Below are 22399 nucleotides of genomic sequence, written 5' to 3'. Positions count from 1 at the left end.
TTTTAGATTTTTATATTTGCAAAATCTTTAGTGGTATTGGCTCTTACCAATCTTTTTTCTTTCTTTTCTCACACATTTATATTCTTAAAAATTTTCTTAGTTGTTCTTTAATAATTGGGTATATTTTTCTATATTACACGAAAAATTAATAATAAAAAATATTATTTGAGGAAAGCAGTTTAAATATAATATAATAATATATTATTCTGGAATTTTCTTTCTCAATTTCAATGCTTTATGCAGTCCGTTTAGCATTTCTTTTAATTTTTTTTGTATTGAATATTATAGAGTGATAATATATTACCGATATGGAGGATTTTTATGAAATAGATTTTATTAAACCTTCCTACATATTTTAATAAGAATTTAATAGACAAGATTGTATTAATTTTAAAATCTTAAATATTTAAAAAAATTAACATAGAAGTTATTGTAGTTCAAAAAAATAAGTTACTACAGCTATGTCCTTTCCCTATGAGTTCTTCTGTTTAATATTTTAGAGCTATTTTGGTCTGTCGATATTATATTCGTGCTTTTATAATAATATAGACTCTCATATTTTTAAATGGTTTTGGACAATATAATATATTTTCAAATTGAATTAGTAATTGGAATTTTTTAAGAAGTATATCCTAAAAGTAATAGGATTACAAGGCTAATATATATTCCCAAAAATAATTATACTAATAGGATTCCTAAAGGTAATCATGTAGGATTCCTAATGTGTAGTATTATGTCCTAAAACTAATAGGATTATAAGGCTAATGTCTAGAATTCCGATTATGTCCTTTTATTATGAGTTATTATGCTTAATATTAAAAGGTTATTTTTGTAATCCAACATTTTATTCATACTTTTATAACAATATAGATAAAGTTGTTAATAATCTTTTTTATAATCGATTTCTAATAATTCTTTTAAAATTGATATTATAGCCAACTCATTTTAGTCTTTCTTGAGATATTATTAATTTTAGATAAGATATTATAGAGTAATAGAAGTATAGAACTATTGGAAGATTAAATGTATTGTTGAGCACTTACAGCTTGTTTGGATGGTTGTTCCCTGTTGTATCGTATGGTATTATTATCCCAAAACAATATTTGTTTTGATTGTTTCATTAAAATTGATTGTATTGTATTGTTAAATACATTGTTCCAGAACAATAAAATGTCCCCTTTTTGAAACAATCAATTTGGTGTGGTGGGATTGTTTCCTATTTTTTTATCCAATTATGCCCTAACTTAATATTCCGCAATTCTATTTTATCCTTTACCTTTTTTACTATTTTAACTCGAAATCTCCAATCTATAACCTACTTTTTTTCCCCAGAACTTCTGCCGCAAACGTTAAAGGTGCTTTAACGCATTCTGTTTTATATTTTCTCCTAATTTGCTTTTAACTCGATTCTAATTAGCTATACTCCTTTGTTTTGCCTTCTTCTGTCTCGCTCCCTTGTTCTGCTTTCTTAAGGTGTTTTGCCTTCTTCTGTTTTATTTTTTTAAAATTATTTGTATGCATAAATTTTGATAAATTTAATATTTAAACAATTAAGGGTATTTTAGTATACTTATCAGTTACAGTTCAGTACGATACAATCAAACCAAACAGTAAAATATTATTTAATAATAACAAACAATACAATATATCCAAACATTATATTCATAAAACGATACGATACAATACAATATATTATAAGATGATGGGGAACAATGATCCAAACAGAGTGTTAAACTAATAAAATCTTGGAGAAAGAATAAGAGTAAGAATATTAAAGAAAAAGACAAAAAATATGTACGGGTTTTTGAAATATGAAGTGATTGGAAAAAAGAAAGATTTACTTGAACAAATTAAGAAAGGGAGGGTAAAAATACATGTTATCTAATGAAGGAGTAAAAAGTAAAAAATTGAAACATTGGGAAAACTTTTTATCTACCCATTTTTAAGCAAGTCAGATTATTACTTTATTTATATATAAAGACTTTTTTTTTCTTTTTATATTAAAAACTCTACTTTTGTATAAAGTACTAAATATTATTTTTTAAGTACCTATAACCCTATTATTTTTTTAAAAAAATGGAGCCCCCGAATTCGGGGACTAAGAGCTAAGGCATAAGCCTTACCTCTAATAACGTTAGATCCGACCTTTACTACTTTTATGTTCAAAGTATTTGAAACTAATTTATGTCAGTATTAAAAAAATATGAAGAAATTAAGCCCCCGTTTAGTCACAGATATTATCAAGTTTTTCTAAATTTTTTTGGCAAAATCTGTTTGTTTTTAGATTTTATCCATATTTTGACAGATTTTGAAAACAAATTTCAAATCCCAAAACTAGCTCTACACCTGTTTTTGGCCCAAAATATTACCTTTGAAGTTTTTAACAATTTCAAAATTACCCCAAAGTTTTGTATTTTATAAAAAAATGCACCATCTATTATGATCTAACTAATCTACCAGCTAGTTACTATAATTTTTTTTGGATTGTTGAATCTTGTAATATTATTGCAATTTGGACGAATTGTCATATCTAGTGATTGTGTTATTAACATATGATATTAAAATATCATGGTGTAGTTTGGGAATAGTGTATTATGTAGTTCATCGTAAAAATGATGAGTCTGTGCGAAACTTATCTATGTTTAGGACTATGGTTTGTGAAAATGATAATAAATGGCATCAGTGAAGGTTGGGGCATTTGCATCTATACCCGCTTTTTGTGTCACGTTTTAACTTGTGCCCGCTTTGCAAAAAAATTGCAAGCGTACCCGCTTTTTCGCATAACTTCAGCATACGGGGTTGAAGTAGCAAAGACAATCACGCAAAACTTCAGCATTCTAGTAGTCGCGCCTGAAGTTCAGCTCTAGAGCTGAAATTTTTGTTTTGTAACTGTCGAACTTCAGCTCTAGAGCTGAAGTTTTTGTTTGTAAGCTTCAACTCTAGAGCTGAAGTTTTTGTTTGTGAGCTTCAGCTCTAAAGCTGAAGTTTTTGTGTTGTAACTGGGAAACTTCAGCTCTAGAGCTGAAGTTTTTATATTGTAACTGGAAAACTTCAGCTCTAGAGCTAAAGTCTGAGGCAATCACTACTGTTTTTGGTGTTTCGCGGTTGATCAACTAGAAAGAAAAGAGAACTAAATAACTTTAGCTCCAGAGCTGAAGTTTTTATTTTGTAACTGTCGAACTTCAGCTCTACAGCTGAAGTTATTTAATTCTCTTTTTTTTCTAGTGCTTGTGTGTTCCAGTTCTTTTCTTTCTTCTTCATCTTCTGCTTTTTTGTCTTTCGTTTTGTAATTTTAAACTCCAGTTATTTCTTGCTTACTGAATTATTAATACCCTTGAATTCAAATTTTATTTTAAATAATTTCCCTTCTGAACCTACCTGATAAAGATAAAGAACTATCAATATACAAGTGCATTCAGCATAAATTCTTATTATGAGTAGAACAACAACTTCAAAGGTATTATATTACAGAATACAGATGTACATTTAAAGTAAACATAAATTGTTTCAATGTGTGCTGAGCACAAAAAATAAATACGTACTACATAAAAGGTAAAAGTTAGAAGGAGGAGGAGAAAAGGGAAGGAGGAGGAGAAATGGAGCTGAAGTTATTTAAAAAGTGGGTACACGTTAAAAGTTTTTAAAAAATGGGTATAGGTTAAATGAGGGCGATAAAATAGGGCGCCCGTGCAATTTTTACGTGAAAGTTTTTCATATACAAGATTAGCAAGTTTGTTTGTTTGGTATTATTGGGTATTTTTGATAGTTTCTTGGACTTATAGGTATAAGTCACGTTTCATTTTTTTCAAAAAAAAAAGTCCAATCAGATTTTCATCTCCAAACCAAACTTCACCCAAAACAGATTTTTTAAACAAATTTGAGAATTTGTGGCTAAACCCTAGCTAAGTTGTTTATAAAATTAATACTTACACCCACATTCAAATACACTCTCCATATGTAATTCTGACGTTCAATAAGTTTAAAAGTAGTGTTTATTGATAGCGTAACACGTGTATATATATATATATATATATATATATATATATATATATAAATCTATCATTATTGGAGAGTATTTATTGGAGAAACTCCATATATTTGAGCATATTTAAATAATTTGGACCATAGAGCATATTGACCATAAATTTCAATCATGATATTATATACATAATATCATGATTGAAATTTATGGTCCAAATTATTTAAATATGTTCAAATATATGGAGTTTCTCCAATAATGAGATTGATATGAAATACTTGAGGTCTCAAGCTTTTTGATTCTGCCAATATCCATTTGAATCGAGATGAAACATGATTTTGAAAAATTCGACCTTCACCTTAAATAGGCTTTTGGCTTCAATTCAAACATGTTTTATGATGATTTATATATTTATCCCATCTTATCTTTTTAATGTAGAAAGAACACTAGAAGGACAAAGGAAGCTTCTAAATATTGATTTGTAACTTACACAAAAAATAGTCAAATTACTAAACATATTATAGCTTTTACACCACAGATGCAAATAAAAATTATTTTCAATTGCTTTTAAAGCTACCAATATCCTACTTTTTTCAAATATAAAAAAATATTCACTTGCAACTAATTCAGACAAAAGCGAACACATCGTCGTTTCCTTTTTATCGCCATCTGCAGATCCATCTTCTTTTTCTTCTCTCTTGCATTCAAAACTTGAAAGTAAAACCTCCATTAAACAAACACACAAATTTCCACTACTTTATAGTAATAATTTCGTTTTCATGCAATTCTCTTGACTTTGAACTACTCTTTTCTTTTCTCTTTGTTCTTCAAGTACATTACATTGCGTTTCTGAAGCAAAAAAAATAAAATAAAGCTTCAAAAATAGCCTATGGGTGCTTGCACTTCAAAACCCTCAAATTTTTCCGTCGATGACATTACCGTCGCCGGCGACGGCGCTACATTTCCGGTGAAATCTGGACCGAGCAATGACGACGATGTTAACAGCCATCAGACGAAGAAGGACGAACCTAGTGTGGGTAAAAAGTCACCCTTTTTCCCCTTCTACAGTCCAAGTCCGGCGCATTATTTGTTCTCAAAGAAATCTCCGGCTACGAATGCCAGCTCTAATTCTACTCCCATGAGGTTCTTCAAACGGCCGTTCCCTCCGCCTTCTCCGGCGAAGCACATCCGTTCTCTGTTGGCCAGGCGACATGGCACCGTAAAACCGAACGAGTCTGCAATACCCGAAGGGAATGAATCTGAGGTCGGAGATGGAGGAGGCGCGGGGCTAGATAAGAGCTTTGGATTTTCGAAGAATTTTGTGAACAAGTATGAGATGGGAGTGGAAGTAGGAAGAGGGCATTTTGGGTATACTTGTAAAGCTAAGTTTAAGAAAGGTGAAGTCAAGGGACAAGAGGTTGCTGTTAAAGTCATCCCCAAATCAAAGGTTTGGCCTTTTGTTATACTCTTATTTTCTTTTCAAGTTTGATTCAATTGCTATATGATCTATGTGTTCCAAGTACTTGAGTAACAGTGGTCAGATCTACTTTGCAAATGTCTATTCATACTACTAGTAATTTTTTGTCAACTAGGTCCATCATCTACTGTTTCCTTAGGTGGTGTAGTTGCTGGTTTGAGTTTAAAGCTTTGATTTTTGGTAATTAAGTTTAGAGGCTGTCAAGTGATGGAAGTAGGAAGCTAATTGCAGCGTCTATTGTAGTGTCAGAATTTATGCTATTTTTAGTTATGTCCTTGACTGTTTTAAGGAAGCTCTATTGTTTGCAGTGCACTAGAGTCTGATTTTTGTTTCTTTCCTTTTTAGAGTCTGAAAGTTAATCTGTTTGATTGCCCATAAGATGCCCTAAAAGAGGAATTATGAATAAATAGAATATCGAGATTTTAATTGGGTGGGATGAAAAGAGGAAGTGCAGCGTAAGGGGAGTCAAGGAGGAGGGCTAATGCTCATGACGACTTAGAACACAGTAGCTCTTTTATCTTTTTCATAAGTAAATGGAGAGATAGAGTTAAATATGTTTTGTTTGCCTTCCACTTGTTCCAGATAACTCTAGAGGGAGAAGGATAAGTTTGCCTTCAATAAGTAAAGCATCAACAGCCCCTTCCGCCAACCCTCCCTTCCTTACCAAAATCATACTTTTTGTAGTGCTTAGGGGTTCTTATTGCTGAAACATTTTCACCATGTATTTCTCTGATGAAACCAGCAAAAAACTTCTTGAACAATGTTATCAGTTGCTCGGTTTGTATAGTCAAGGCAGCTGACAGTTTGAAGGATGGACCTTTTTAACATACATATCAGTAGTTGGGAGTGATCACAACAGCTCCCCCCAAAATCCAAAAAAAAAAAGGTCCTGTGGAATTATATAGCTGTTCAGAAAGCTGCTTTCTGATGTTTGTAGTTTGATCTTTCTATTTTGCTTAGGTTGCATAATGTGATGATGACTATTGTTGTTCTGAATGTGCATCAGTGGATTTTTTATTCTTTTCTGGCGTTTTATCTGAAATATCTGATCCTAATTTTTTTCTCCAGATGACTACTGCAATAGCCATTGAGGATGTGAGAAGGGAGGTGAAGATATTAAGAGCTTTGACGGGACATAATAATTTAGTAAAGTTTTATGATGCATATGAAGACCCCAACAATGTGTACATAGTCATGGAGTAAGCTTTGGTCACTCAAACTCTCGTCGCATCTGCATCTGCATCTGCAATTAAATTTAGTCTCAAACTCAGCTTTAGACGTTGGTTATTTATCAGGGTTTCAAGTAGCTTGACATTTTGTTAATTCTCTATTAGTAAATATATGGGTTTAATCATTGTATTTTGCTGTTATCAGGAGCTTGATTTGCTTATTTTCCTTATCACACTGCTCTTTGAAGTACTGCTGATTAATCTTGTTAAATTTCAGGCTATGTGAAGGAGGCGAGCTTTTGGATAGAATACTCTCGAGGTTGTTCTTGCTCTTTGCTATGTTTCCATTGTTTTGGAATTTGAATCTTGTGAGTTTTGAATTGTGGCAAATCTTTTGATGAAAAGAGAGTACTAAATAGGTGTCTTTTTGTCATGCAGAGGTGGGAAGTACACAGAAGATGATGCAAAGTCTGTAATGATACAAATACTGAAAGTTGTTGCATTTTGCCATCTTCAAGGTGTGGTGCACCGGGATCTCAAACCAGAGGTAAGAGGAGCAAAATGCTCAATCTGTGATTACTTAGACAGTACAGCATCTTAGCATATCTAGTAATTTCACCTGGTGTAAAAGAAGAAGGAAAAAAGAAAACCTTTTTACTTTAATGGATCTTAAATAATGTTATATTCCAGTAGAACAACTTTTCAGTCAGTTTCAAATTGCTTAGGTTTTTTATTCATCAGGTGAAGTTAGTGTTTGTTTCATCTAGTATTAGAGTAACGGATCTGCTGAGCTAACAAGTAACAGAGAAGCTCAAAATATCAGCTGTGGCATTTTGCTATGGTTAATAGTATTACTTGTTAGAGAAGATGTGCTATCTGCTTCTGTAAGCCTTCTATCATGCTCTGTCTTATCTAACTCAAGCTTTCTGATTGACCAGAACTTCTTATTCACATCTAAGGATGAAAACGCACAACTTAAAGCAATAGACTTTGGATTGTCTGATTTTGTGAAGCCAGGTTAGTCCATTACTGTGTCTGTAGAACCACCCCTCCCCTCACCCCCACCCCTCAAAAAAGAAGAAAGAATTAAACAACTACCCTGCATAAGATTTGAGTAGCTCCGCCAACCTGTTGTTTACTTGCCATGCTTGATTGCCTTGCAGATGAAAGACTTAATGATATTGTCGGTAGTGCATATTATGTAGCGCCGGAGGTTCTACACAGATCTTACAGTACAGAGGCTGATGTGTGGAGTATAGGTGTCATAGCATATATCCTGTTGTGTGGAAGCCGTCCTTTTTGGGCTCGAACAGAATCTGGGATATTTAGAGCTGTCCTAAAAGCTGATCCAAGTTTTGACGAACAGCCTTGGCCTACATTATCTTCTGAGGCAAAAGACTTTGTGAAACGTCTGTTGAATAAAGATCCCCGGAAAAGAATGACCGCAGCTCAGGCTTTGGGTGAGTTTCTTGAGTCAAGTTGGAAAAGGAGAATTCTCGTTCTTTAAATTTATTCAAACTGCTTAACAACTCACTCTCTCAGGTCACCCATGGATAAAGAATAGTCACAACATGGAGGTGCCTTTGGATATTTTGATATTCAAACTAATGAAAGCTTACATGAGGTCCTCTGCTCTTAGAAAAGCTGCACTACGGGTGTGTATGATGCTATTGAGAAAAGTTCTCCGGTTCCCATTTTATCTTCGGACTTGTAGAAGTTTGTTTAATAGCTCAATCTTCACCTGTGCACTTTTGCAGGCTTTATCAAAGACATTGACTGTAGATGAGCTATTTTATCTGAAGGAGCAGTTTGCGTTGCTGGAACCAAACAAAAATGGCACCATAAGCTTCAATAACATTAAAACGGTTTGTATTTTTACGAAAAAATGAATGCTATAATCGTTTCTAGTATTTTGCAAGTTGTTGCTGACCTTCTGTGTTCTTATCAGGCCCTGATGAAACATGCAACAGATGCTATGAAGGAAGCTCGCATGCATGATTTTCTTGCATCGGTAGATTTTGAAATCCATTGACTTCAGATTCTGACTGATATTGTCTTGCTCTGGGTTTAACCTGTGATGCTTAACTCTCCTTTTCCTTCTCATGGCAGCTTAATGCACTGCAATACAGGAGGATGGATTTTGAGGAATTCTGTGCTGCTGCATTAAGTGTTCATCAGCTTGAGGCTCTTGACCGATGGGAACAACATGCACGTTGTGCCTATGAAATTTTTGAGAAGGAAGGCAATAGGGCTATTATGATAGAAGAATTAGCTTCGGTAATTATGATTGTTCATTTCTGTTCTGAATACTGTTTGCCACATCTTTGTCTCTTACGTAACAATCTTTCTTTTTGTCTTTTCGGAGGAGGGGGGAGTGTACAAATAATTGGTGAGGAATCTAACTGAATGAAATTTGAATCTGGCATTCCAGGAACTTGGTCTTAGCCCTTCTGTTCCAGTCCATGCTGTTCTACATGACTGGCTTAGGCATACTGATGGAAAGCTCAGTTTTCTTGGTTTTGCAAAGTTGTTGCATGGAGTGTCCAGCCGCTCAATTACAAAAGTTCAATGATTCAAGCCACCTAATCAGAAAATTTAAATGAGTTTTTTGGTTCACTCATGTTCTCGTTCTGTTGCTGATGCCATTGTTGGCAAACAAATGAGCAGTGAAGAAATGATGAAGATCAACTTCTGTCCCTCATGCTGGAGCTTCATAGACCTCAGTATTTTCTCAGGACAAGTGAGATTCCACGGAACGATTTTCAAGGAGAGGATTAGAGTTTTGGCCATGTGTTATCAGAGCAATGGCCCCCTGCATATAGAGTTCTTACTGTAAAGCTGTAGTTAATTACTGTTTGATTGCAGGTGAGAGCATCTCTCAGCTGGTTTGACAGTGTGCGGACACACACAAGATGTTGTAAGTTGTTGGACATCGCTAATGTCTACTATTTGCCTTGTATAATGTTGTCTACATCTCTTTCTTGTTGAGAAGTTCCACCACTTCTTTTCTTGCTTCTCAACTAAAGTGGAGAAAGGAAAGACATGTGTGAGAGCAAGGGAGTTAATTGTTGTTACAACAACAAATCCAATATAGTCCCACAAGGTTGGGTCTGTGTACGCACACCTTAACCTCTACCTTCCAGGTAGAGACTGTTTCCGATATACCCTCGGCTCAAGAAAAGATGAAAAGAAAGCAAGGGAGTTAATTGTTGTTAATTAGAAAATAGCTGTAGCCTTAGAAATGCAACAATAGCTTGAATGATCTTATAAGCCATGGTATTGTACAATGGACTATTTTTCTTGATCAACTGTCTTCACAGTGATGATCAGAAGGAATTGGCCTTTAAAGTACAGACAGTATTTACTTTTCCTTAATTTTAAATGGTGGTCGACCAGCCAAAAGTTAGAAAAACAATTCTACCTGTCCCATTGTTTACACTCTTCTCGCTATCTTTATTTAAGTAGCGAAGTGCAACATAATATTGGATAAGTGGACAAGCATATTTATTACATATTTATTAACTTGTCAAAAAATGTGTTACGGAGTTCAGCAGAAGTATATTTACGATACTTATGTTGCACCCAAAAAAGAAAAGATACATACATACGACCAGCAGATGAAAAACGAAAAGTGTTTACAAATTTGTGAGACAAAAATGAGTCTCATACAACTAGTGTCAGTTGTATGAGACACAAAATAAAACTTGTCTGAATTCTCCGACCTAACCTTAAATCCAAAATGGTCGGCAACCCCTATTTCTCCATAATCTCGATAATCATGTTCTTGGAGATTCGTCAAGAACTTATTCTTCAATCAAATCTCAAGAACCCAAATCAAACAGAATAATTTGAAAGTTTTCAAAGGTTCTAAAATCCATAGACCCAATAAAAAGTACAAAGGTTCTGAAAAGTTCTTCATTAAATAGTGGCTGGTTTAGCAGCGAAGGCGGAGATGAATTTAATAGTGAAACAGAATATGCTTTTATCAGCTTGTCTATTGGTCTAAAAACAACTGAAATTTGTCTAAAAACCACGTTTCACGGTGCCGTATCGCCGGCTAACAAGGAATGGATGTGCTTCGGCCGAGAAAGCGGGTGGAATGGCCGTTTAAAAGACCTCCGGCGAGTAGAATTAAGCTGACATTCGTCGCCGAGATTTCTTTGAGAACACCGTACTTGGACTATAAAGGGGGCCACATCGACTTCGTCTTTTTTCTTTTTCGTTTTCAATTTTTAATTTTTTTCTTTTAATTTTATTATTTTTTCAATCAGAATATTATTTTCAAAAGAACGTAAGTTTATGTACCAGATTGACAAACTGGAACAAATTTAAGTGACCACGAGACCATTTTGCCTAATTAATATACTATATATTTTCTCTATGAAGTAGCAAAAGTAGCAAGAAGAACATATAAGTTGGATAGGTATTAGGTACATCATATTCTAATGAAAGTTGAGCCTAGAACTTCTTGTCATAAGATCTTAGCACCTCCGCCTCGACTAGATGAATGCTTCTGTTATGAATCAAGATATTGTGCCTAGAAGAACTATTGGGCCGAGAAGAAGCCACGGGGCCAGAAAACATTCAAAAAGGTTAATTTGAAATCCAGGTCCAAGATTTGCAATAAGGACTCAGTAAAAGGGACTGAGCATTAGTACTGATAGGGCATACAAAATATTGTTAGAAACTCCTTCTCTGCTCTCTGTCTCTCTCGCCTCTCTCTGTGATTCTGCCCCCATCCCCCTTTCTTTCTGTAATCTTCACTCTCCTCTACCCAGTTCTTACTATCTTATATTGTACTGAGATCTTTAATGTATTAGTAATCAAATCACTTTTCTTAGATTATTGTTATTGGAGGTTCATAACAGCTTCATTGAAAGTTGAAACTATAGCAACTTGATTTTGTCAACAAAAAAACATATCAAATTTCAAAAAGATTTAACCCATTGAGATTAAATTGTCAAGGTTACTCTTTGCTTTCTAACCATTTTGCATTATTTCACATGAAATTAGCGATGAAAAGTTAACTAAATTAGAACCCATCTCAATATTTATTTAAAATATAATTATCTTGATCTTATTAGTTCTCTTCTTAGAAAAATGAGAAAAGGTCCATATGTGCTCTTGAATTATACCATTATATACTCCTTTCGGTTAAAAAAGAGTGTCCACTTGCCTTTTGGGGGCTAAGGGGTTAAAGTAAGTGTCCACTTATCAAATCAAGAAAGAATTAAATACTCACTCCGGTCCAAAATAAGTGATTTTTTGGTTATTTTCACGCATATAAGAAATTCACTTTTTAACATTAATTAACAATGAAATTGATCATATTAACCTTTATTGTCTCTTCACATAAACACTCCTAACACATACTCCAACATTAATTACTCCAAGGGCAATGTAGGAAAAAAATAATTAATTCATTCTTGAAATCTGGAAAAATCACTTATTTTGGACCACAAGAAAAAAGTTAAAAAATCACTTATTTTGAACCGGAAGGAGTAATATTTTTTCAAAATTACCCTTATTTTTATATCCTTAAAAGTCTTTTAAATTACTTTTTTCTATGTTAGGTGACCATTTTGAGAAGAAGTTTAAAGGTTTATTTCTTCTTTACTGCTTCGGTAAGTGCGGTAAGTTGGAGCACTTTTAACTACGCCTTTTATCGAGTCAAAAAGAAATAATGGACTATTCTTTTAATCAAAGCAATATATTCATACTAGTTAATGTTAAGTGTTTATTCTTGTCTCATATTATGTATCGTGTTTCTCTTTTACATACATCTTAAAAAATTATTAATTAGGAAAAGAATTAGACTATTCTATCTTTATTTATGTCATAAGATAAAATCTCGAATATTTATTCTGTTTATGTCTTATCTTCATCTTCAAGAATAATTATTATTAAGGGTAAAAACAAAAAAAAACAATCAATTTTGTCTTGAACTTCTAAAACGACAAATAATTTGAGATAACTACTTTTGATAATTGTGACTATTAATATGAGAACAAGTTAATAATATGAAAATTTTAATTAGGAATAATTTAGTCAAATTATTTATATTTTTATCTTAGGTGGGTGCAGATGGCGAAGTAGAGACTTATTTTGAATCGGGGTGAGTAATTTATATTTACCTTCAGCTGAAGCAAATTTACCCTTGTCATTAAAAACACAGAAGCTTAATCTCTAATGATAAGTAGCAGCTAGTGATGTTAAAATGGAAAAATCAATGTACCATTTTATTAAGATCAAGGATTAATTTGACGGTTTAAATGTGGGTTCGTGAATCAGTGGGACCGTATAATTTGGGCATTTGAAATGAAATGGTGTTGCTCTTAAATTACAAGCTTCAAATTATCAGTCTAACTAATTGAGATGGCGACGAGGAGAGGAGCAAAACGCAGTGTTATTGAAATTTCCTCTTCTTCCGAAGAAGGAGATGAAGAAGAATCAGAACCATTATCAGAATCGGATGACGATGATTTTGACTCCTCCGCCTCAAGGTATTCTTTTCCAATTAATATATCAATCTATCAACCAATTTACGCCTCAATTCCAAACTAATTAGGCTGGGCTATATGAATTATTATTATGTTCATTCAAATACTACATCGTTTATTGTAAATTTTATCATGATCAATTTTTGGGTAATTTGGGCCAGCGAGAGCGATGGCGATTACGAAGAATATGATGATGAAGATGATATCGAAGAGGAAATTAAGGAGTCGGGGTGCGACAGAGTCCTTCGCCTTCTCCAAGGTATATAGGGATTTTCATTTTTCTGCTGTTACGCTTCTGGCAAATGTATGGATAAACTAAAGAAAAACTAAGTTGCACTGTTACTGTAGTAAAATGTTAGGGTTAATTAATTTTTATCAATTTTGTAGCAAATTGATCATTCTTCAACCAATCCCAGTGTTCTATTTTTTAGTTGAAATTAATGATTTAAACTCAGTTGCTTTCTGCACAAATGAGTTTGATCTTTAAATGTGCACGCTCCCACATTTAACTTTGTAACTAGTACCTGTGATGTTGTGGTGGCTAGTCTTAAATGTTGAATTGCCTATTTGATTTGCCGGAGACCTACATGGTCTATCAATCGAAGACCAATCTGAGCTATCAATTTTGTTAGATAAACCCATGGAAGTGCATTCTAGAGAATGGCATTGGTGACACACCATGGACTACCCTTTGCAGTTGCATGAGTTTTTAATAATCAGCAAGTAGAGGAGCAAAAGAAGGGGCTGAGACTTTGAGAGCTACTAAAAAGAGTTTGCTGGGGTTGGGAGCAATGACTATCTCGGCTGAACACCCAGTTAAAAAGCGGACCTCTTTTGTCCATGAGTTTGGCGCAAATGTGTTATCGTGTTATCTTCTTGTTAGGCAACCTGCATTACTGGAGCCAGGTGGGCAGGAAGAAGATTTTTATATGGAAGTACTGTTGATATATGTTTTGCATGAGCTTTTGTGGACACGGAAGGAAAGGGTGCAAAAGTAATATGGACCCTATGCCTGCCATTGAGGAGGATAGAATTAGTAAAAGATGCAAAATAATTTACTCGTTATTTAATGGACAATTTGGTGTATTCACAATATTTTGTAAACCGTAGATCCTAACATATATATACTACAATGCACTTATTGATTCTTCTCATAACTTGTTCTCTTTTCACGGTGGAGGAAAATGTAGAAAATTTCTCCAACTAATAACAATTTTTTTCGTGTTCTGACTCAAAACAATAAATTAGCTAGTTATGGTCTCTCTAACATATAAATATATCAAGTTACAACCTTTTGTATGTTATATAGGGGGTAGAGAATTGAAGAAGCTAAAGGGAGAATTGAGGAAGCTAACGTTGACGGACTATAAAGCATATTTGCGGTCAAATGGGTTGAGGTTATCTGGTACAAAGGAAGAATGTGTAGAGAGGATCATAGAGCACTGGAGGTATGTCGGAGTGTAAGATGTAAACCTCATGTATTTGAATGCACCCCTAGAATTTTTGCAATTTCCAATAAAGTGTGCTCTCGTGGCATTCCATCAAGCATTTCTATTTTTTTCTTTTCATTGTTTTTTTGTTTTTGTTTTTGTTTCCTGTTATGTTGTTTCTTTTGTGGTGTAAGAAAGGGTCCCGTTAATAGCTAGAGTCTCAAGCATTCAGGTTGCTTATTGTGAGTAGCTAAAAAGGGTATATGACTCTTAAGTAAAAGGGACAAATGTTAGCATATTACCATGTGCCTACAGCATATAGTTAAGCAGATTAAAAACCCTGGTTTGACTCATTGTCAGTGAGACCTAGAAGTGCTCCATGATTTTGTTCCTACCTCATCATTCTATATTTGCAAATTGACCGAAAATATTTCAATCTGTGTGCTACAATTAATTTCTGAATCATTCTGAAGATTTAACCAACTAAATTATTCTCTCCTTGAGCAGTTTGACCTTTTCGGATCATTGCACTATAATTTTGTTAAGATATTGTGTCGTGGAGAATATACTGTGCTTATCTTAGTACTTACGAAAAATGGAAGTTCCACACTCATCTTCATGGTTGCTATTTCATCTCTTTGTCCCCCTTTTGTCTCTGAACATTAATCTCACATGACAGATATGTGGGTATAAATGGCTTTTCTCTTTTGAATGTCTTGCACTTATTGTCCAGCTATGGCACTGAGTATGCCAATACATCAGGAATCTTTAGTTTTTTTTTTGTTTTGACCTTATGTTCTTTTAGTTCCAGAGGCACTTGTTCCACAATGACTCTGAAAATCAGAAATTTCATTCTTCTATTGACATCTCAATCAATGTGCTAAAAAGTTGCATATAGAAAGATATTGAATTAATTTGGTTACTTGCAATAGCTCATTGTCCTGTGAGCTTGGTGCTTCCCACTCAACAAAAACAAGTAAAAGAAGGCAGCGTAAGTGATTGAAGCTCCAGCAAACAACAACAACAACAACTACCCAGTAAAATCCTACCAAGTGGGGTCTGGGGAGGGTAATGTATACGCAGACCTTACCCCTACCCCGATAGGGCAGAGAGGCTGTTTCCGATAGACCCTCGGCTCAGAAAGACGAAAATAAAAAAAAATAAGAAAAGACAATTCATTAGTAACTCCAGTAGAAACCGTAATAGTAACAGAAGCATAACAACCAAAAGATGAATGACATGCAATAACAGTAACCAGTATCTAAGGCCCGGGGCTAATATAAACAGCAAGGATAGTGTGGATTCAACATAAACTGCAAGCCATCTAAGATCAACCCTAATCCAACCCCGCCTCACCCCCGGTATGAAGTAAGGAAAGTTCTACTACCCCCTAACCTACAACCCTAATGCTTGACCTCCAGACCTTCCTATCAAGGGCCATGTCCTCGGAAATCTGCAGTCGTACCATGTCCTGCCTGATCACCTCTCACCAATGCTTCTTAGGCCTCCCTCTACATCTTCTCGTACCCACCACGGCCAACTGCTCACACCTCCTCACCGGTGCATCAAGGCTTCTCCTCTGCACGTGTCGCATCTTGTCATCCACAGGGGCCACGCCCACCTTCTTCCGAATATCTTCATTCCTAATCTTGTCTATCCTAGTGTGCCCGCACATCCACCTCAGCATCCTCATCTCTGCTACCTTCATCCTCTGGATATGGGAGTTCTTAACCGGCCAACACTCTGCCCCATACAACATGGCCGGTCTAACCACAACATGATTGAAGCGGCAGCACAATTCATTAATTCTTCATGGTCTCAGTTTTCACTTAGTAAGGAACTAATTGTAAATAGTATGATGTTGTAAGTCTATATTTTGAAATCTCTTGTTCCTTTCCCAGTAGTTTCTTTTATTTTTTTCCTTTTTGCTAATGGAAAGTCCTATTACTTGATTTGTTCACAGGATGAAAGATGGAAATGGTCAAAGACTATATCCCAAATCATCATTTACCATTAACTGCACCGGTAGTTTATATTTGGCATCATGACACCTTCTCTCTTTTCTTATACTTCTTTATTTTCCCTTTTGTTTTTTTCCATCTTTGAGTATTGAGACTGGTGATTCTGCAGGTGACGTATGTAAAGGAGATGTTGTATTATTCACACAGAAAGTGTACAAGAAGTATTCACCTAATTGATTCTCCTGTTTGTTTCACATTTTGTCAGTGTGAAGTGGTCTTTGATTCTTGGATTAACTGTGTCGTGTTTCTAAGTTTTGACAAGATGACAAGGGGTGGAGAACTATTAGGGAAGAGAACCATTGCTGGGAGGATTGTTAAGGAGAGTTATGGTGTTGCCAAACAGCAGCATACCTTTACGGTAAGGCTCAATAGAAAGTTTTGAGAGATGTATAAGGGTTGAAATCTTGACCCATAGTTATGTGGATATAAGCTTGCAACTTGGCACAAAATCCAATTGTAGCACTTGAATACCTAGCTGTATCATCCTTCTAATAATAACCCTTTCGTGCAATGTCATGCGCAAAGTTTTGCTCAAAATTTCTCCATCCTCTAATTTTTGTGATTAACAAGGTTGAGGTGTTATGGAGTCGAGGGGTTAAACAATTATCTGCACTTTTTCCATTGCTTGTAAAGGGACGAAACCTTTATAAGTTGAAGACTTTCAGACAGGTGAACCCGCAGCTACTCTGGAGTACCTGCAATTCCTTTCAGATATTCTAACATTTTAACGGTATTTCTTGCTGCTGCTTTATTAGAGATGGAAGAATGAAAAGGAAAGATTAGAAGTGCTTGCAGAGAAGCACAAACGTGGAGAAGCAGCAAGATTTATTAGAGCAACAAGAAAATCAAAATCGATAAAGCCGACAAAAGCATCCTCTAAAAATAAAGGTGCCCTTATTGAAAATTAAATTGATGTATCACCTTTATGTTTACTCTAATGTAGTTTTTGGTACATGTAGGTAACAAGCGTCAGAAACTTGATCATCATAGGAGGCCAAGCAAGACGATACAGACAAGAAAAGTAAAGAAACATAATTGTTCTATTGATGAACGCGGGAAAGCAAAGGTAGGAAGCAAAAGAACAAAACACCACCATGAAAAGCCTCGTTCACCTGGGAGATTGAATTTGGCAGAGTCCAGAAATAGTAGAGCCCCTATGAGGCATCCAAACTTTGTGCCTGCCATTGGGGAGACCTCATTACAGTTCAATTATTTTTCAGCGAATAATTTCCGCCATTTTGAATCAGATTATTATGGCCAAGGAGTACCATATTCTTATTCATCTAACTGGCATTCAGCACCAAGATCACATTTAAGCTCTTATTCCTCTTATGCTCTGCCTGCTCCAGAACATCAACAATATGATCATGGAAGCTATCCTAATTTTTCATATCCTAGGTATGTATCTCAGTCTAGTAATCATCCACGTTTTCCTGGAATGGTGGGAACTCACAGATCATCTGGTTCATTCCCATTTGTAAACTATGAACGTAGATAAAACTCTTAGCCTTTTGTCTCTCTTGCTCTGGCCCGTGCTGTGCACATAGGAGCAGCAAGGGGTTTATGTAAACCCGGTTTACATAAACAAAATGGTGCAAGGGGTCTTAAACTGACTTTTGGAGCATTGCCTTGTTGCAAGTGTCAAATTTCAAATATTTGTACAGCAAGTTGCAAAAGTGTTTTGTCTTTAATTAGCAGTATTAAAGCTGTGCTCTCTTTTTTAGTTTTAGTAGTTCCATTTTCTTTTGCATTCAAGTGGAATTTGGGACTCGGATTTTGGAAGGGTGAGCTTGATCACGCCACAATTTCAGAGGTCTGTTGGATCCTGTCCTTTTATTCCTCTTTTCTCTGTTCGTTGAGTTATTTACGATCTTGTACTACGTCTAACTAGACGTGTCCCAAAAAATAAAAGATGAGCTTCTCTCAGTGGGCGTTTGGACATAATAATTGTAAAATTTAGGAAAAAAGTGAAAAAAATATTCAAGTGAAAATGATATTTGAAAATTAGAGTTGTGTTTGGTCATAAATATAATTTTGGGTTGTTTTTTAATTTTTGTGAGTGATCTGAAGTGAAAAAAAGCTTTTTGGAGTTTTTCGAATTTTCAAAAAATTCTGATATTCATTTTTAAGTGAATCGAAAATTTTATGGCTAAACGCTGAATTCGAACAGAAGTAAAAAAAAAAAAGTTCGAAAAAAGAAATATTTTTTATGACCAAATGGGCCCTAAATTTGCTTAGAGTGAAAACCGTATCAATTTCGTGTTAATTCAATTTTCATTCATTGATTGTTGAAATTTTTCCCCTACTATTGATTGATGATTTTATAAAAACAAAGACCATTTTACCTTGTCTATTACCAAGTTCTTGTTTTATGTATTTTGTGAACGCCTTGCACAGGAATAAATTTGATGTTTACATTAAATTGTATGAATTTACATGATTAAGTATAAATTAAGGTGATAATGTATATAATTGATAATTAGTATGTTTAGAAGATTTACCGAAGATATATGTTTTTTTTAATCTTACAGAAGATATCTGAAATGTATAATTTTTCTTTTCTTTGCATGACCCTTGTAAGCATGTGATTTTTGCCCTATGAAAGAATTACTCCCAAAAATTTAAAATAAAACGATTTTCCTTGGTATGCAATTTTGAGAATTTTTGTGACATTTTTGGATAATTATTTGTATTTGTCTGTGCATGTTTATTTGTTAAATTAATAAAAAAATACAAAAATATGTCGCATTTGCATTTAGGATTTAATTCTACAATTAGGAATAATTAAGTTTGTTTTACAAGAATGAAAATTACAAAAATATGCACCGTTTGCATTTTTAGCATTCAATGTCAGATTGTGAAATTTTGTTTTAATAGGTGTTTAATTATGTATGATATTTGTCGCTAGGAATTAATTAGTATTTTTTATAAGTTAATTTAGTTTATAATTTAATTTAGAATGTTAGTTTTATTAATTAGAAAGTGAAAGAAAATAGAGCAAAAAATATAAAGAAAATCGGAATTGGGCCTTTTCTTCAAATTCAAACCACAAGCCCAAAGATACCCAACCTTCCCCATGACCCGGTCCATTTCAACACGGGTCGACCCAGTCCGCCCCATAACCCCAAATGACCTAACCCCTCCTAATCTTCATTTCATTTTCCTAACCCTAAGACTAAACCCATCCGCCCCCTGTCTTTCTCTCCATCTTCTCCAAGCTTCCAAGCCCCCTTCCATGGCTGCCCTTGCATCGTCTTCTTCGACACGAGCACACGCACACAGCTCCAAACCAAAAGCCAAGCGGACTGCTTCATCTTCTTCGTTGACCACCATGAATGATCCCTCTGCTTCATCTTCTTCATCATCCTCACGACCTCCAGCTCGAGCTTCCATGGATGCCTTCTGCTACGCCCAGCCATGGACAACACCAAACCACCACCATCATCTTCCTCCTCACGCGAGGCAACTCCAAACAAAAAACCAAGCAAGCTGCCTTCTTCTTCGTCGTCGAGTTCGAGCTCGAGCTCCCATGGCTGCCTTCCTCGACGACCATGCACCCTAGCACCTCGCTTTTGCTGCTTCTGCTACGTCCAAACAGAACCCATGGCTGCTACTTCTTCGTCATCTCCTTCAGTCGAACAACCCATCGTCAACACTGCCCAGTCGACCTCCAACTGCCTCGACGAGCTTCTGCTTCACCTCCAGCTGCCTCGTCGAGCTCCATGTCCCGCAGTAGCAGTTGCTGCTGTTTCACTGCCTCCGTAACTGCCTAGTCGACCTCCAGTTTGGCGACGCAGCAACAGCAACTGCTGTTTCTCCGGGGTGCTGCTGCCTTCTGCTTCGTCCATCTTCTTTGACGGGCTGCCACTGCCTCGTTTTCCAAACGATACCAAACGAGCATCTTCTTTGATCGTCCGTTCGTGGTCGTCTTCGGCGTCGAGTTATTTTGGTGCGATAATTGTTTCCGGGCAGATTTATTTTCGTTCAAGTTCATCGTCGTTCCGATCCGGTTAGTTGGTTTAACCAATTCGTGTTTATCGTTTTTCTTATTTTTTCTTCAGTTTGTTTCATTTTTCTTGTTTATTTTTAGGTAGAAATTGTTAGTAATTATAATGTTTTTAGATTTAAGTTGAAGTTCAATTAATTATTTCTTTAGTTTGTTTTATTAATTTAAAAGGATTTAGTTTTAATATAGAAGAGTGTTAGTTTAAATCGTTTGAATCCGTCATGTTTGTTGTTTAATATAGATTTAATTTATGTTCATTTTTGTTTAAAGTTCGTTTCTAATCCAGTGATTTAATGTGAGTTTATGTTTTGGTTTTTAATTTTTTGATTTAGTTTGAATCATGTATCTTTGTTGTTAATATTGTTGTCTCCTTGCTCATTCATTTTTGTCTAAGTTAACCAGGATTGGTTCCCAATATGGTTAACTTATTCCCATTAATTTGATGTTGTTCAATCTGTGTTCATGGGATTTGTTGTTTGAATTTGTTTAGAAATTGGTTATATTTGCTGTATTTTGGTTGGAATTGATTAGGTGAATTGGTTATAGCTGATGGGGGTAGATTGGTAAATTGCAGTACGTTCAGGGGTAAAATGGTAATTTCAGTAAGGTCGGAGGGGTATTTTTGGAATTGAACATTTGAACAATTATTTAATCTAAGTGCTCTGTCCACTAGGCATTAACAATATTAAAATAGTACATTATGGGGGACAAGACATAAGTTAGTGGGGAGGTGATATAATTGTTTAATATAGTGGGGGCCAAGACATAATATAGTGGAGGAATAATATAATTATTTAAGTTAAGCATGGGGGACAAGATATAATGGAGTGAGGTTGATATATTTGTTTAATGTAGTGGGGGACAAAACATGTAGGCATGAGGGACAAGGGAATTAAATAAGAAAAACATTAAGTAGTGGGGGCAAGACATGCAATTAAAAGAATATTTCGGGTTAGTGGTTCGAGACAAGAGTCTTGCTATAAATAAGAGTCATTTTGACATAGAAAAGGAGGGATTTTTGGAGGACATTTTTGAGATATAGTTTTTTAGAGAGGATTTTTGGGAGAGAGGAAGACATTCTGAAAATCTTAAGAGAGTGTTGGAGAGTTTAAATAGAGAAAACAAAAACAAAGTGAGAGACGAATTTAGTTTCGGGTTTAATACACGTGTGGTTCAGTCTGTTTGTGGTGATGTGGTTTGTTGTTGTTTAAGTCTTTTACAAACTTTTGGGTTTGTCCTATCGAGCTTGCTTGGTTTTCTTCAAACTTTCTCGGGCCTCGAATCTGGTTTGACTTGCTGCTGTTGGGTTGCTGTTGTGTTGCCGTATTGTTACTGCTGCTGACTCCTCCTTCTTTTCTTCTTGTATTGCCATTTCCAGGTACACAACTGTAACCTTGGTCATTTGTAAGCCGAAAACATAAGCATGAATATACATGAAGATTTGAAGCTTTAAGTTTGATCTAGTTTTTCTACTGATTTGTATATTAGGATATCTCATTCATTAATATCGCGCAAATGCTCGCCGAATGCATAAAATGGACTGTTGAATCTATTTCTACAAACATGTGAATAATGCTAGTAACTAATATTCTCGAATGTTAGTGATTGAAGTTAGCCTAATGTCGTTTTTTAAGCATTGACGCATTTCTTCGACAAGTCGAAAAAAGAGAAGAAAAGAAAAAATGGTTTTGTCTCACACATAGTCAATTCCAATAGTTCAAGTCATCTAATAATGTTAGTTTAAATTAATCAAAGAATAGTTAATTTGTTTTTGATATTACTGTGCGTCAATCTCACGTTCTAGTGTTATTAAATAA

The 22399-nt window shown here is 34.9% G+C and overlaps 2 protein-coding genes across 4 annotated transcripts; both read left to right on the top strand.

The window, feature by feature from the left end:
* Window positions 1-4582: 4582 nt before the first annotated feature.
* LOC104211382 (CDPK-related kinase 5) lies at window positions 4583-9587 on the top strand. The gene is made up of 11 exons (XM_009760424.2): window positions 4583-5426; window positions 6525-6655; window positions 6903-6944; window positions 7064-7172; window positions 7564-7642; window positions 7789-8085; window positions 8168-8280; window positions 8383-8490; window positions 8574-8636; window positions 8735-8902; window positions 9057-9587. Exons 1-11 carry the CDS (start codon window positions 4869-4871, stop codon window positions 9195-9197), a joined length of 1809 nt encoding a protein of 602 aa, XP_009758726.1. The 5' UTR covers window positions 4583-4868; the 3' UTR covers window positions 9198-9587.
* Window positions 9588-12791: 3204 nt separating this feature from the next.
* Window positions 12792-22126, top strand: LOC104211381 (zinc finger CCCH domain-containing protein 62-like). 3 transcript variants are annotated; one of them, XM_070168155.1, is made up of 10 exons: window positions 12792-13128; window positions 13287-13384; window positions 14435-14573; window positions 16519-16580; window positions 16686-16737; window positions 16829-16934; window positions 17147-17245; window positions 17332-17464; window positions 17536-17974; window positions 18301-18498. In XM_070168155.1, the coding sequence occupies exons 1-10, from the start codon at window positions 13001-13003 to the stop codon at window positions 18362-18364; spliced, it is 1320 nt and encodes a 439-aa protein (XP_070024256.1). In that variant the 5' UTR covers window positions 12792-13000; the 3' UTR covers window positions 18365-18498. The 3 variants fall into 3 exon arrangements, with proteins under 3 accessions (XP_070024256.1, XP_070024257.1, XP_009758724.1); XM_070168156.1 differs by lacking the exon at window positions 18301-18498 and adding an exon at window positions 21961-22126 and having other exon boundaries at window positions 12793-13128; XM_009760422.2 differs by lacking the exon at window positions 18301-18498 and having other exon boundaries at window positions 12793-13128; window positions 17536-18299.
* Window positions 22127-22399: the final 273 nt, after the last annotated feature.

This window comes from Nicotiana sylvestris, chromosome 2, assembly GCF_000393655.2.
Source record: "Nicotiana sylvestris chromosome 2, ASM39365v2, whole genome shotgun sequence".
NCBI classification, from domain to species: Eukaryota; Viridiplantae; Streptophyta; class Magnoliopsida; order Solanales; family Solanaceae; genus Nicotiana; species Nicotiana sylvestris.
This window is presented reverse-complemented; position numbering and strand designations above follow the sequence as displayed.

Coding starts and splice junctions, on each gene's coding strand:
- LOC104211382 (XM_009760424.2), top strand. CDS start 4,869: ATGGGTGCTTGCACTTCAAAACCCTCAAATTTTTCCGTCGATGACATT. Junction 5,427..6,524: donor AAGTCATCCCCAAATCAAAG/GTTTGGCCTTTT, acceptor TTTTTTCTCCAG/ATGACTACTGCAATAGCCAT. Junction 8,086..8,167: donor GACCGCAGCTCAGGCTTTGG/GTGAGTTTCTTG, acceptor TCACTCTCTCAG/GTCACCCATGGATAAAGAAT.
- LOC104211381 (XM_009760422.2), top strand. CDS start 13,001: ATGGCGACGAGGAGAGGAGCAAAACGCAGTGTTATTGAAATTTCCTCT. Junction 13,385..14,434: donor AGTCCTTCGCCTTCTCCAAG/GTATATAGGGAT, acceptor TATGTTATATAG/GGGGTAGAGAATTGAAGAAG. Junction 17,465..17,535: donor AGCATCCTCTAAAAATAAAG/GTGCCCTTATTG, acceptor TGGTACATGTAG/GTAACAAGCGTCAGAAACTT.